This window comes from Dreissena polymorpha, chromosome 6, assembly GCF_020536995.1.
Source record: "Dreissena polymorpha isolate Duluth1 chromosome 6, UMN_Dpol_1.0, whole genome shotgun sequence".
Lineage (NCBI taxonomy): Eukaryota > Metazoa > Mollusca > Bivalvia > Myida > Dreissenidae > Dreissena > Dreissena polymorpha.
This window is the reverse complement of record NC_068360.1, coordinates 14448392-14463966: the sequence shown is the minus strand read 5'-3', so window position 1 is coordinate 14463966 and position 15575 is coordinate 14448392. Positions and strand designations below refer to the sequence as shown.

At 35.0% G+C, this 15575-nt stretch overlaps 1 protein-coding gene across 5 annotated transcripts; it reads left to right on the top strand.

Annotated features, from left to right (window-relative positions):
* Window positions 1-12103: 12103 nt before the first annotated feature.
* Window positions 12104-15019, top strand: LOC127836598 (WD repeat-containing protein 53-like). Of its 5 annotated transcripts, none has more exons than XM_052363264.1 (2): window positions 12104-12239; window positions 13073-15019. In XM_052363264.1, exons 1-2 carry the CDS (start codon window positions 12137-12139, stop codon window positions 14131-14133), a joined length of 1164 nt encoding a protein of 387 aa, XP_052219224.1. In that variant the 5' UTR covers window positions 12104-12136; the 3' UTR covers window positions 14134-15019. The 5 variants fall into 5 exon arrangements, with proteins under 5 accessions (XP_052219224.1, XP_052219226.1, XP_052219225.1 ...); XM_052363266.1 differs by having other exon boundaries at window positions 12148-12225; XM_052363265.1 differs by lacking the exon at window positions 12104-12239 and adding an exon at window positions 12246-12469.
* Window positions 15020-15575: the final 556 nt, after the last annotated feature.

Here is a 15575-nt window from a genome sequence, read left to right as displayed (position 1 = left end):
TTATTTTCCATTGATATAAAAATTAAAAAAAAAACATAATTAGAAATAATTATTAAAAGAAAGTAGAGTAGACCCACAATTGGTAAACATTATTTGTTGGCAAAATCAAGAACTTTGATTGCTTATTCATTTGAAGACCAATTGAACTTTAAAATATGAAAACCCTCTTAATACAGAAAGGAGACAAGTTAGAAGTAACTATTAAATTAATAGCAAGTTATCTCCTTTTGTGTGAGTGAAATGAAATAGCCTAAGGGCAGATTTGCTTCATTGTCACTTTCAGAGACATAACACTGCATGCATATTATTACCAATTAAGGCTTAGGGGCCAGATTTATGACCCTAGAAACCACATTAGTTCTGTTTGTCATTCTGCCTATCAAATAGATATATCAATAGATCAGTGAAATGATTTATTATTGTTGTTTTTAGGGAAGCCTCAAACAAATTTTACCAATTAAAGGGATCTTTTCACGCTTTAGTAAATTGACAAAATTGAAAAAGTTGTTTCAGATTCGTAAGTTTTCGTTTTAGTTATGATATTTGTGAGGAAACAGTAATACTGAACATTAACCATGCTCTAATATAGCCATTATATGCATCTTTTGACGATTTTAAAACCTAAAAATTATAAAGCTTTGCAACGCGAAACTATTGAATAATTTGGAGAGTTCTGTTTTTGTCGTTAAATTTTGTGAAACTACGAAGATTGCTTATATAAGGTATAAAATACGGCACCAATGTGTACTTGGCGGAATAGCTCAGTAGGCTAAAGCGTTTTTACTTCAGGACTCTGGCAGGACTCCAGGGGTCACTGGTTCGAAACCTGCTCCGGGCAATGTTCTTTTCCTTTTTTTATTTTTTTTCTTGATTTTTTACTGGAGCTTTTATGATCCAATGTTTACATTTATCAATATAAAGCATATAATGAATAAGTTAAAAAAATGCCAAAATCTGTGAAAAGGCCCCTTTAAATAGATATAATTAGAATTGTTTTTATAAGTACCTGAATTTTTTCTTTCATTTATTGAGATCCTTGAAAAATTGAGTAAAAACACAGCTTTGATGTTCTTTGATGGTCATTTAAAGTGGAATAGTTGTGATTTTTAATGAAGAATAATAACTATATCCAAGTTTTAACTGAAACACAAATTATTTTTAATAAATAAATATCATATTGGGATATTTATTTTGAGACAAGTAAATAAAATTGTTATGTAACATTTCAATTATAATGTCCCAATACAGCTAGTATGAACATTTTACATTGATTTGTAGTACTCAGGTGTTACCTCTCAAAAATATTCTTTAAAAATTAAAGGAAACTCAACGATGAAAATATTTTCAAAAAGCAGGCAAATAATAGGAAAGTTATGTTTTCACTAATATTAAGTAACAACACACACCTACCATTGAACAATATATCAGGCACTTATGGTGCAATATACAAGCATTAATAGGATTAGCAAGTGTATATAACAAGATAACAGCTATTGTATAAAGGGGTACTTATGGTGCAATATACAGGCCCATTAATCAGCATTGATGAGATTAGGTGACATTTTTGAAGGGGGATAGTCATTCATAAGATGAGAGTAGCACATTATCATACACAAACATTTTTATATAGTTTATCACTGTTTTAATTATTATTAATAAATTGCTTTGAATTTACCTTTTTTTAATTCATAAAGTTATTAATTTTTCCTAAAATTCCACAAATTCATTTAATAAAAACGGGTAATTGTGTTTTGTGTTTCTTATATCAATAAGTTTTTATTACATTTGCTAATAAATTATATTATTAATAATGAAATAATGTGCAAGGAAAGTTCAATTCTGTTTAAATTAGTCTAAAATGAGTTATTAGTAACAAGAAATATCTTTAAAAAAGATGTACGGCGTTGATTGTGGTCGATGTTTATGAACGATCAAAAGTTATCTCTATGAGATAAAAAGTAGCAGATGCCTTTTTTCTGCGCAGTTCTTAGCTACATCATAAGCAAATCAGTTACGGGGTGTTGCGCCAGATTTCGTGTCTTATTTTGCTTTATGTGATATTATTACTCAGATATCTATATTTACAGAATAAAAAAACACAAGAAACATGAAAATAAACGAGTGCATATAGGTCAGCCGGCAATACTCGAATCTTATTTAATTGCATAATTATAGTATAGTGAATTATTGTGCTCATGCTTAATAAACTGGTCTAAATGGATAAAAATTTCTAATTAATTTGATCAAAATTGGTCCTTATCATGCAAATGTTGAAACCATATTAAAAATCGATGATTGACATACCACAATAATATCGCCGAATATCTTTATTTAGTATCTTTCTGATCAAAACAGACTTCAAGTGCACAAAGTTTACGAGACGGCGTTTATATAAAGATTTCTGCAACTGACCGCAAACTGACCTTGATACCTTGCGGATTAGAATGCAATGCATTACAGTCACTACGGTATTGTCAGTAAGACCGGTGTTGAATGATCGCAACCCCTTCTGCGAACTCCGGTGATGAACTGTATATAAACTCTGACTTTCAAAAATGGCCGCGAATTGACCCGAAACCTCGCGGAATGAAATGCAATGCAAGTAAGTTCTAAATATGACAACATAGCCTTTAGTATAAACGCTTTTGCGCTGGTAATTCTCTGAAAATAAAAGGTGAACGCACAAACTGTATTTATGTCGAAAATTGATTGTAAAACTGTTCTATCTATTGAGCCTTTTCATTAGAGATAAAATTGTTTCATGCAGTAAAACAGTGTTACAAAGACGCGGATATGTTTCCAATGTTCTGGTGTTATACTCAAATCAGCCAATGGAATAAATGAAGTGTATTCATTCGTACCTAGCCGCGGGAAATTTTATTTTAGTATTATTGGAGACTTACAAAGGTCAAGTCAGGGTGAAAAGCTGGCTTAATACAGCTTACGCCGAAAAAATAAAATATCAGTGACGTCCAATAATTTGATAATAAACATATGAATGCATGAAAAAAATGTTGACAGTTACAAAGTAAATATTTATTTATCATATTTAACTGTTACAAGGAAAACAGTTTCGAAATTAATTATCCCCATGCTTTTTGAAAAAAAGGTGGGGATATTGTGGTTATCTCCGCCGTCCGTCCGTCTGTCTGTCCGTCCGTCCTGGCCACTATCTCCTCCTACACTAAAAGCACTAGAACCTTGAAACTTACACACATGGTAGCTATGAGCATATGTGCGACCCTGCACTATTTGGAATTTTGATCTGACCCCTGGGTCAAAAGTTATAGCGGTTGGGGTGGGGCCGCGTCAGAAATTATCACTCATTTTTTTAGGTTATTTTACATTTACTTCTTTATTTCTACACCGATTCACTTCAAATTGATACTGGACCTCTCTTATGACAATACGGTCAATCTCAACCATGCATGGCCCCATTCCCAACCCTGGGGCGCCCCGCCCACATAGGCCACACCCACCAAAAATTTCCATTTACTATAATTTTTTCATTTCTACACGGATTCACTTCAAATTGATACTGAACTTTTGTTATGACATTAGGGTCAATCTCAACTATGCATGGCCCCAATCCCAACCCTGGGGCGCCCGCCCACATAGGCCACACCCACCAAAAAATTCCATTTACTATAATTTTTTTCATTTCTACACGGATTCACTTCAAATTGATACTGAACTTCTCTTATGACATTAGGGTCAATCTCAACTATGCATGGCCCCATAACCAACCCTGGGGCCCCGCCCACATAGACCACACCCACCCAAAATTGCCTTTACTATAATTTCTTCATTTCTACACTGATTCACTTCAAATTGATATTGAACTTCTCTTATGACAATACAGTCAATCTCAACTATGCATGGCCCCATTACCAACCCTGGGGCGCCCCGCCCACATAGACCACACCCACCCAAAATTGCCTTTTACTATAATTTCTTCATTTCTACACCGATTCACTTCAAATTGATACTGAACCTCTCTTATGACAATACGGTCAATCTCAACTATGCATGGCCCCATTACCAACCCTGGGGCCCCGCCCACATAGACCACACCCGCCCAAAATTGCCTTTTACTATAACTTCATCATTTCTACACCGATTCACTTCAAATTGATACTGAACTTCTCTTATGACAATACGGTCAATCTCAACTATGCATGGCACAATTACCAACCCTGGGGCGCCCTGCCCACATATGTCACACCCACCCAAAATTGCCTTTTACTATAACTTCTTCATTTCTACACCAATTCACTTCTAATTGATGATGAACTTCTCTTATGACAATACGGTCAATCTCAGCTATGCATGGCCCCATTACCAACCCTGGGGCACACCTAGGTCAAACATTCGGCGTGGGGATACGCGTCGGCCTCTGCCGCGCCATTTCTAGTTTAAATTGGATTTTACCATTTTTCAATTCACCAATTGACCATATGCAATTGGATAAAAAACAACAAACACTACATTTGCACAACCCTGCCCAGGTTCACTCAAACTGAAATAAGGTGTTAATTGTGTATTCAAAACGGGTCTTGATTACACATTATTCTTGGTTGCATTTGTGTTGAGCAACATGTATAAGATACTCAGTAAGATTTTGAGGATATTCCATGTATTCCACTAGTACACCAACATGCACTTACTAATGATTTACATGCAATCATTACACAGTTAAACCCTCCAAAAAACAATTCTAAAACCAAAAAACCATACAAGCTGCTTCATAGATATTAAAAGTTAATTAAAGACTTCATAAACAAAATAATAATTTTGATAATTAACAAAGATTATACTTCAACCGAACAATTATAAATTTATTGGGGGGGGGGGGGAAACATCTGCACTAAAACTAAAATGGGGGGGGGGGGGGGGGGAAACGTCTGGGGAGGAAACGTCTTTGGGGGGAAACGTCTTGGGGAGGAAACGTCTTGGGGGGGGGGGGGGGGGGGAAATGACAGGAAACCATTCCCAAAATGGTTAAAAAAAACACTGGCATATAAATTAAATGGAAAACATACAATATTATGTCAAGAAAAATAAAGCTGTAAAAATCTCACCTGCTTGTCTTTGATGTTGCTATTAGCACATTCAGCATTTTCAGTATCTACTAAATAAATATATGAAAGTGCCAAATGTCCAAGATACCATGACGTCTTCCTCAAAATGTTAGATCCTTCGAACTCCATTTTATTTTATCCCTGACTAATCCTCTCACACATTAGGCCTACATGTAAGATTTCTTGTAATGTTCACAGCGTTTATTTTAAATCGTTTACGTTCTCAAATTTCAGCAGGTATTTAATTATAAATATTTATTTATGATTTAGATTTATTTACTATTTCGAAGATACAGTCTTGCAACATGTTTAGTTAGTCTAAGTGGTCCTCGGATGTTTCGCCCCCAAGACGTTTCCGCCCTGGTCGATTCGCACCTGGTCGTTTCGCCCCCATATTAGCGGAACACTAGGTGTTGAGTAGTTTAATTGGTGACCATTATATAATCATCAAAGAAAGTACCCTGAAGCATGAGTCTAAAATAAATAATGTATTTCATTCCCTCATTATGTAAATGTGATAAAACAGGTGTTAGTTATGGTAGCTATAGCGCTTACCATTTGTAGAAAACGAAATGTGAAATCATTTGGAGATTCGTATTAAAAAAATAACAGTGCTGCTATATATTGTAATGTAAATAATTACGACTCATTCAGTTTATAAATGTGCTTTGCTGTAATTTATTATTGTGTGCTATGTATACTCGAATAAACTATGTGTTCTGTTCTATTATATTCAAAAAATATTCATGTAGTGCAATTTCATATTTTATACAATACAATGTATGGAAATAAAGCATTTGGTTTATTGTATGCGTGATATTCTATTAGTATTAAACTATTTATTAAATTCAATTAAAAATGACTTTGTAAATGGAAATAATAAAGTGGTGCTTGGGCAACAATCAATTACTGACACCCGCCTTCGATTGCCAATAAATAAACAAATCAGTTTTCTTTTAAAGTGCTCCCTAAATGGATATTTGATTAACAGTCTGAACAGGTGTTATAAACATGCCATTCAATGTGGATAGCTTATCTGTTAGAACATTGCCGCTAATCCGATGTTTATTGCATAATGTTATTTTAACTATCAGATAAAAATCGTCGTGTATTCGCTTCACAGTAAAAATGATTTTATAAAATGTCGTTTTTTTAGGGTTATTATTATTATTTATTTATTAATAATGAAATGATAAATCAACTTGTTCTATTATGTACTTGATTTACTAATAAAACGATATACATTTACTTATTATAAAAAAATATTATATAATCCATCACTACCTGCGTGCTTGCGGAAAACTATACGGACCGCCAGACATGGAGTAATGTACGCTGTCTAACTCACCTACCTGCGTGCCTGCGGAAAACTACTGAAATATCGAATGTGTTCATCGCGTTGTTTTAAATTCTTATTTTATGCCAAATTAATAAACAAATAGACTCTACGGACATTTCTTCGTGTTGTCATGCGCTGTTATGTTTATGTACTTCATAAACTATATAAATAAAGAATGCTTTCATTGTCGTTTTATGTAACTAAACTACTGAATTATCGTATGTGTTTATCGCGATGTTTTACACTGTTATTCTACGTTATTTTATGCCAAATAAATAAACAAATAGACTCTACGGACTTTTCTTTGTGTTGCTTATACGCTGTTGTGTTTATGTACTTCATAAAATATATCAATAAAGAATGCTTTCATTGTCGTTGTATGTAACTAAACTACTGAAATATCGTATGTGTTATCACGTTGTTTAACACTGTTATTCTACGTTATTGTATGTCAAATGAATAAATAGGTCAGAAAATTATTTCTTTTTAGTTTTTTGTTACTACTCTAGAGTCTAGACTATAAGTTTATTCATTGACGTGATAAATATCCTCTTATTAAAATTATATAATGGTCACCAATTAAACTACTCAACAACTAGTGTTCCGCTAGTATGGGGGCGAAACGACCAGGTGCGAAACGACCAGGGCGGAAACGTCTTGGGGGCGAAATAACTAGGGTGCGAAATAACTTGGGCGCGAAACGTCTGTAAATCGTCTAAGTTACGTGTTTAGTGATTCTTACAAACAATAGACTGACATGAAAAGTGGCTCCTTTTGAAGCACAAACTGCATCCAACTATATATTACAGCTGGCCCGGTTTGATGGGGCCTGTTTTTGATAATAATTAATTACCATTTTTCACTTCCGTGTTTATTAAGTTTACCAACGCCATGATGGAAAAAAGTCCGTTTCCCACAATGCTTAGCGCGCATTCACACAGGTCAGTAGCGACCGGTGTGACACAATGTAGGGATCGGTACAGGCTAATTTTACCGGTCCAAATTTGGACCGGTTAACATATCGCGAGATTATACGAGGTTCAGGGGAAGTAATCCGTGTACCATTTCCAAACCGGAAACAAAACATTTCCCGAACTTTTTGACAGCTGACAGGTAAGAATAAAAGCTCGTTATTATTGCGTATGATGATCGTATGGTTTTAAAAAACTGCGAAATACGAAAACAGTTGCGTTAGTTTCGACATTTTATTAGACGTTATGAACGAAGTTGTTTAATATACAACATGAAAAGTGACGTCGATAGTATACATGACGTCGCGTGCATGTTAGCGGATAAACGTTAACGTCATGAATTCCCGACAGTAATAAACAACGTTCCGATTGGTCTTCGCGTTATCCAATTCAAATCGCCGATACATTAGCCTGTACCTGTTGTATATTATAGTCAACGGTTATATTCAACGGGGAACCAGGTAATAACCTTCCTATCGGGAAAAGATATGATCGGAACACGAGGTTCAACGCTAATGCATGTCGATTAAAGTAAACTATAAATAATAAATGCCTTTAATATTTACAACTATGCCAACTAATGGAGATGAGTATGAAGTTTTTTTCCATAGCAGCATGGACTGCATGTTATTGAAATCGAAGTGTTGCATTAGTGTAAAAGAATGGAACAACTAGGAGTCTCCCGTATGGCTGTCGCCTCTAGAAGACATGTTTGATTGACTAACGGTACATAGAACGAGATTCAGACGATGCTTTGTTACAGAGACAACCATGGGCCATTTAGTGACCGATGTGAAAAATCCAATAAAATGCAAACGTGTTATGTGAGTTTAGGATTGAGAGGGGGATCGAAGATATTCCAAGTATGAAGTCTGTTGACCACTTGACTACAGATTGGCTAGAGTGCTGCATTAGCCTGCGTATAAATATGCTCGAATATTATTTGATCCTCTGCCCCCTGAGGCTGCATATTAGGACCCTGATTTATACATAATTTAATAACTAGACTCACGATAGTTCGGACAAATTTTGAATTATGGCTTCCATTTCCTGAAATTTGTTTGTACTGAAAGATATTTAAGGAGAGTTAGAAGGGGACCGGAGTGTTCGGTATAGTGACCACCAACTAAGCTTTAATGCGTCGAAGGCGGGGATGGAACGCGAGACGGTAAGGTGAGAAGTGCGTGTACCAACTACTGCTCTAACCGGAAAGTCCTGTTGCATTTGACTAAAGTACATTTTATTTATAGAGATGGGACCTCACTGCATTCGTCTAACATATATGCCAGGCTCTCAAACCACACGCCAGGTTTGGCAAAGTGTGCATGTATTAAAATATAGTCCGCGACATAATGAAATAGTCGATATGTTCGTAAATTACATTTGTCTATGATTTAAGTAAGTACCGACCCTTGTATTGACGTTGTAATGGTTTTGTGTAAGCTTTTTGGTTATGTCATTTCTTTTACGACACAATTAATGTATTGTTTTAAGCTCTGTAAATGTTCAGTCCTGACATGATAAAGGCTGAGTAAAACTTGATTAATATTGTCAAGTTGAGAGCTTTTGTTGTTTACCGGTACTCATATACATGATTTGCTCAATGGAATTCATTTTAGTAGTTCAATATTAGTGCGAATCACGTTATGTCTTAATCACAAAACGCGAACCTGAGCAAAACATGTTGCAATACTACATTTTTACGCACTTCAACGAGGGCTTTGACCATTGTATAACTCAATATTATAAACAATAACGGTACAAATAAGTGGTTATATTAGACATTACATTGTACCACATCAATAACAATAACAATTTATATAACATTACATTATAATATTAAAAGATGTGTAACTGTAAAAAAGGCATTTGTTTATGTATTGTTGTTTCGTGACTTAAATGCTACGCGGAATAATTTTGAGGATTTACTTTTGGTGGATAAAAACAGTTAAATTTTTAATAAGGAAAGCCAAACCCCCTTTTATTATATTAAGGGTTGATTCATTAGAAATACTGCCATTTCTTATTTTATTTCTAAAGATATCTTCTTAAATTTACAGTTTCAGAACTGACTAACGAAAAATTGATATTGACTCTATCGTTTTGATTAACAATCATCTTAATACTTTTCCAACTCCACGTTATCTTTATCTGTGTGATAACTTTAAAGTTTAGGAAGATTGATTTTATCACTAGCTCAATTTGTAAACTTATAGAATTTTACGTTGGAAAATACCGTTAACATCACCAAATATGTTATCAACTTTTGAATATATATAACGTAGTTCACATGAGCATTTCTCCCGTCCTGCCAAACGGCGCATGTAAATCGAAAGCGAGCTGTTTGTAGATTCCTCAGATTTGGCTGTATTTTGCACTTCATTGCATCAAGATGTATTGCCAAAAGACTTATATGTGAATCGATTACAGGCCAAGGTCTATAACAAATTTTTATTGTTTAAAGGAATTACTAAGTAATGTGTGATATGTGGACACTTTTTTATGCAACTGAACATTAAAGAATACAAACACACAACATAAACTAGGGTCATCCTCTTGATCAATGTAAAGCTATGGTGTTTAATCTGTTTTCACTAATTGTATTTAACCTGTATTTTTAATTGAATTGCGACCGTCGTAAATACTGCATTTAAATCCTTTTATAATGTATAAGAGAGGGTCCCCTTTAAAATGCCTTTCAATTACCGGACTGTATACTATGATGATAACAAAGACATATACATGCTCATAATTAAAACCACAGGTGAAGGGCGCGTGGCCACGTCACTTTAACACTATCAATTTGTCATAAAACAACATTTTTTTTTTGTCAATATGATAAAAAAGTTGTTTTATGACAAATTGATAGTGTTAAAGTGACTTGGCCACGCGCCCTTCACCTGTGATTAAAACTGGATTTAAGTTACTAATTGGTATTGGTATCCTCTCTAAAATTATGATTATAAAGTGGAACAAAAACTTGTAAACATTCGGCACTGGAACTAAGAAGTTTTTGGGCAGATATTCGGCATGTTTTTTATTACATCAATACGTCGTACCAAACAATACGCAGTACTCGCAGTATATATCATCTTTGGAAAGATAAATCTGTCTTCTTTCAATAAATGCAGTCAAAAATATTTATTCTCGCAACTTCTAAAAAATGGAAATTTGCCTTCAAGCAAGCACAATCTGAAAACAGAGTTTCGGAAGTGAAATTTCGCCAAAAGCCCCGTACTCCAGTAAACGCACCCGGAACATTCATCTTTCAACGCAATCCCCAATGGAATGCTTCAAACAGGCCCGTACCCAGGCCATGGGCCCGGGCCCCCCCCCCCCCAGCTGGCTATCGAACTATGATTTTTTTTTTAATAATCGGCCCACTGCAGTTTTTCTCTCGTGCAAGGGCCCACAGTATACTTTCCTTCAAAACAAAAGAGCAGCTATGTTTTATTGTCCCTGATGAACAAGGGGATTAACGCTCGCCAATCGAGATAAGCCTCTAGGCAATGTTTTCTTATCGCCTTGTACACACATACCCGATCAGTCCCCCATTGTGATCATGAATGCTTCATCTATCGATGGTTGATGTAACATGTATTTTGATACGTGCAGCGAATGGAAGCAACTGCTACAGGAGTTCGTAGACTATGGTCTGATAATTGCCGTCGCAAGTTTTTTCTTCTTTGAGAAGGCCCTAGATGTATTTTTTCCCTTCTATAAGTTTTTTTTAAACCTTTTATTGGAAATTGTTCGGTCCCAATATATACTTTTTGAATTGAGAATAGGGCCCTGAATTTGAACCGGAACAAAAACACTGACAAAGGTATTAAAACTGAGTATTTATAATTTTTGAAAGGAAATCACAGAAAAAGACTACGATGAGATAGTTAACATGTTTGTTTAAAAGAAAAACAGATTCATAAATTTGCCAAGCAACAGATAAAAATTTGGCAGAATTCAGTATTTAAAATAATTGAGTACCGAGAATTGAGTAATATCAACCTATTAATGGCTCATTGGTAAAAAAATGAAAATTGAAACAACAAATTGATCTCATTATATTAGATAACCTGATCAAGTGTAGAAAAATATTGTATAATTAAATCATCTCTTTCCTTGAATTTGTTTGAAAACAGTAAAATATGTTAAATTGATTATTTAAGACTTTCATTATTTCTCCCAAATATTAGGCGTTTCGCGCATTTTTTTCCTCAAAAATGACAAGGTCTTTCCCAAAAAAATCAGATGAAAAAAACCCTGTGACGTTATTGATTTATGAAAAAAATGGTGGAAGCAATACGAGAGTTGATGTGGATAATTGTCAGTTTAAACTTGTAAGTTTCGGAAATCTGAAGCTTTTAATATTGTTGTGAATTCACACCAATGTTTAAAGTTTAAGACTTCCGAAATGTACTGAATTACTTGTTATATTCCATTAATTCATATCACAAAATACATTTTTTATGAGCACTAAAATTCACCTTGCAAAGTGCCAAATTAAAAAAAAGTATATATATAGGGAGGGGGGACCCCTCTCAAACCCTCCCCGGTTGGGCCCCCCAGTAAAAAAATCCTGGGTACGGCCCTGTCAAATATTGTGGAAACACATAGGATGCTGGAAATAATCACAAAAGCATGGGTGCGATTGCTTAATCGATTTAAAAATCCGGAGAGAAAATTAACTCTTTAGAAATAGGCACAACTTTCGATGGACCACGGACGAGTACAAATGATTTAGTGTAATGCAACCTTTAAAACAAAACGTTTGCGAATTCAGGTATCCTGATGATACAAGATACTGGCAAGTGATTCGCACCCAAGAAGCGCATTGGTACTTTCGAAAAGGTTTCTCTTAAATGAGACAATAATTAATTATCGTAACATAAAGGTTTTACTTTTCCCAAATAAATTCAATAAAACATCAAAACACATCGAAACAATACTTCCATGATACAGTCGATAGTTAAGGGTGATGGACGTTTCGTGCCACTACCAGTTCGTGCCACTGAAATTTGTGTAGGGAGCACGGAGGCATTGGTCGTTTTGTCCCACTGATAACATATAGGCGGATAGGTGTGAGTAATATCGTATAGGTGTGAATCTGAACGGGAAACTTTCACACTTAGATTGTCACGTCTGTGCAACGTAAAAACAATTGCTTTCTTTAAGATTTATTTATTCCGGTTAAATGTATTTTTTACATACTTTTTAAGTGATTTCAAGATATCAGGGACAAGAATATTAAAGCTAGGATTCTCGGATCGGGAGAAAATCTCGTTATCGAGTGAATGTCTCTGTTTGGGGTTTGTACGAGCCATAAATTACCCTCGATGTATGTTGATTCGCGGTGTTAATGTTTTATATATACATTTGTATATATCGATACGACTTATACCAGAGCAATGTCAGACAGTTGGCAGTTCTCTGTTGTCTACTAACCACTTTTTATTGATTAGAAATATTTACAAAAAAAAAAATAAGTAAACGTGTACTTGGGTTGGATTGTTTTTGCCATTTTCAACAGTATTTCAGTTATACTGTATCATGGAGATAAGTTAACCAAGTCACACGTAATCAACCAGTCTTCATGGAACTTTACAGAAAACTGTTTTAATTGGTCATTTTAATTTCAGATCATGTATTATATTGTTGTTGTAAATGGTTTGTATATCTTTCAGAGTATTCACTCATTATGGCTCATGCAGAGGCAGCCTTTTCAAAGCTTCAAGGAGGTCATTCTGACGGGGTCCTATGTGTGGACAGCAACAGTGATGGCTCTCGCATCATCTCTGGAGCAGAAGGGGTCGAACTGTGCATTTGGTCAAGTGACTGTCAACTTGTGCACAAACTACACTCGCCTGACGAAGATAGCGCTTGTACCAGCGTGTGCATCTCCAAGCAAAATGACAACATGTTTTATGCAGCTATAGGCACAGTGGTGAAGGTTTTTGACGTTCGAAACATGCAATCAAGCGTGGAAAGCTTTCAATTCAACGAGGAAGAAGTGAACCAGATTGTTCTTGACGAAAAAGAACATTATCTGGCAGCATGTGATGACACAGGAGAAGTGAAAATTATATCCTTGCAGGAAAAGCGACTCTATAAAACACTGCGAAGAAAGCATACCAATATTTGCGCAACTGTATGTTTTAGGTCAAAAAAGCCCTGGGAAATATTTTCAGGTGGAATGGACTGTAATTTGATTCACTGGGATTTCTCTAGACCCAAAACGTTAAACCAGTTTAACATGCAGGAGCTTCATGATGCACCATCGGAGCTTGGCGCATACATGGTGAATCCTCCATTTGTCCATCATCTTTCAATGTCTTCTGATAGCCACTTTCTTGCCTGTGCGCTGGAAAACGGTTACATTTCCATTTTTGATTCAAGTAAGAAGAATATTTCAGAATTTTGTACACTTCATGCTCACACTCAAGGCGTTTCGCAGGTTGTATTTATTGGAAACACCAAGCTTGTCACGGGTGGAAATGACAGTGTGATCAGATTGTGGGATTTGGCAAAAATGCACGAGACTGAATCCTTTGAAGTGCAGTCCACAAACGGCCATGCAGCGCCATTACACAATAGGAATAGTGAAATAACATCTCATTGTTGCACAGGAGAAATTCAACATAACTCTAAAATAAATTGGCTGAAGTGCTTCACAGAAAATGGCAGCCACTTCTTGCTAGTTGCAGATCAAACCAACTCCATTACACTAATGCCAATACATGTTTAGTTTTAGTAAATAATTGCTTAAAGACTTTGTCTCTTTTAATTATCTATATTAGAGATGCTTTCCCAGGTTTTAAAAATCTTGGTATAATAAACTCGGTGATAATCATATAACAATAATGTTGTTTTTAAATTAAATTTTGTCTTTTGAACCTTTTTAGCAGTAATCAAAATAAAGGCATTTTGATAGACACTTTACACTGCTTTGCTAGAGGACATCCCAACAATGAAAGCTTCATGAATTTTGCCTTGATATCTCATATTATACCGGTAGTTAATACTGGTATATGCTCAGAACAGTGCAGAAGAACAATTTAAAATGGCAATTTCTAAGAAATTATGAGGAAGGATGTATGTTAATTGTGAACTGCTTGTCCCATCATTGATATCATATCTATGCAATGTCAATTCGATAACTTGTATAGTTTATAAGATATACACAATTTGAATGTGATATATTAACAAAGGGCAATAACTCTCAAAATATTAAAGGAAGCAAGTCATGATTGTGCACATTCTCTCCAAAAGATCTACCAACCAATTCATTTTCAAGTGGATATTTCTTTTAATGTTCACAATTTGCTCTGGACAAATTTTAAGCACAAACATTAACAAAGGGAAATTCTTTTATTATGGGGGAGGAAGAGTTATGGTTCTTTTTCTCTGAACATCTCCTCAATGAGATCTACCTAAAGTTACAAGATGATAGGTATTTTTGTTTTTTGAGATATCTTCAGGACAAAATTGAAATATCAGGGCTTTTTTCCCCTTCTTTAGCAAGTGCCTTATAAAGGCCCCTTAAGGCTTCCACCAAGAGAAAGGCTCCTTCCCCAAAGAGAATTTCTTTAAAGTGATGACAAATTTCCCCAAATTTAAAGCTTACTTTGGGATTTTTTCCCCCTTCCTCAATTTTGTCTTTAATTTCTTCCCCAAAATGGAAGGCCAGGACCTTTCCCGAAATCAAGAAAAAAAAGCTCTGAATATAAAATGAACAAAGGGCATAAAGTATAAAAATATGAACCTTGAAGTTGTCTCCTAAAGGCTGTGCACTGAAATTTTCTGCAATGAGATTAATCTACCTGTGAAGTTTGAAGTGGATTACTCTATTCTAACAGTTTTCAAGATATGGTCTGGAACAAGCAGTCAGAGTCTGACAATGAAGGTCAGTCTGAAACCAGTATACCCCATTAGCTTTTCTGCTTAATTGTGCAGGTGGTATACAAAATATTTGTTATCAGTAAGTAAAATCGTGTACAAATACATGGATCATTTTTGTGGCATTAATAAAATAATGTGATAGAACACCGCAGTACCAATTTAGTTTGCAACAAATTTTGCATAGAATAAATTCTAGATAACATAACCTTACACTAAAGGAGTATTCTTTGCCAGCTGTACTGTTGTAACTACACGTAGTTTGAAGTGTGTATTAAGGTTACAAGATAT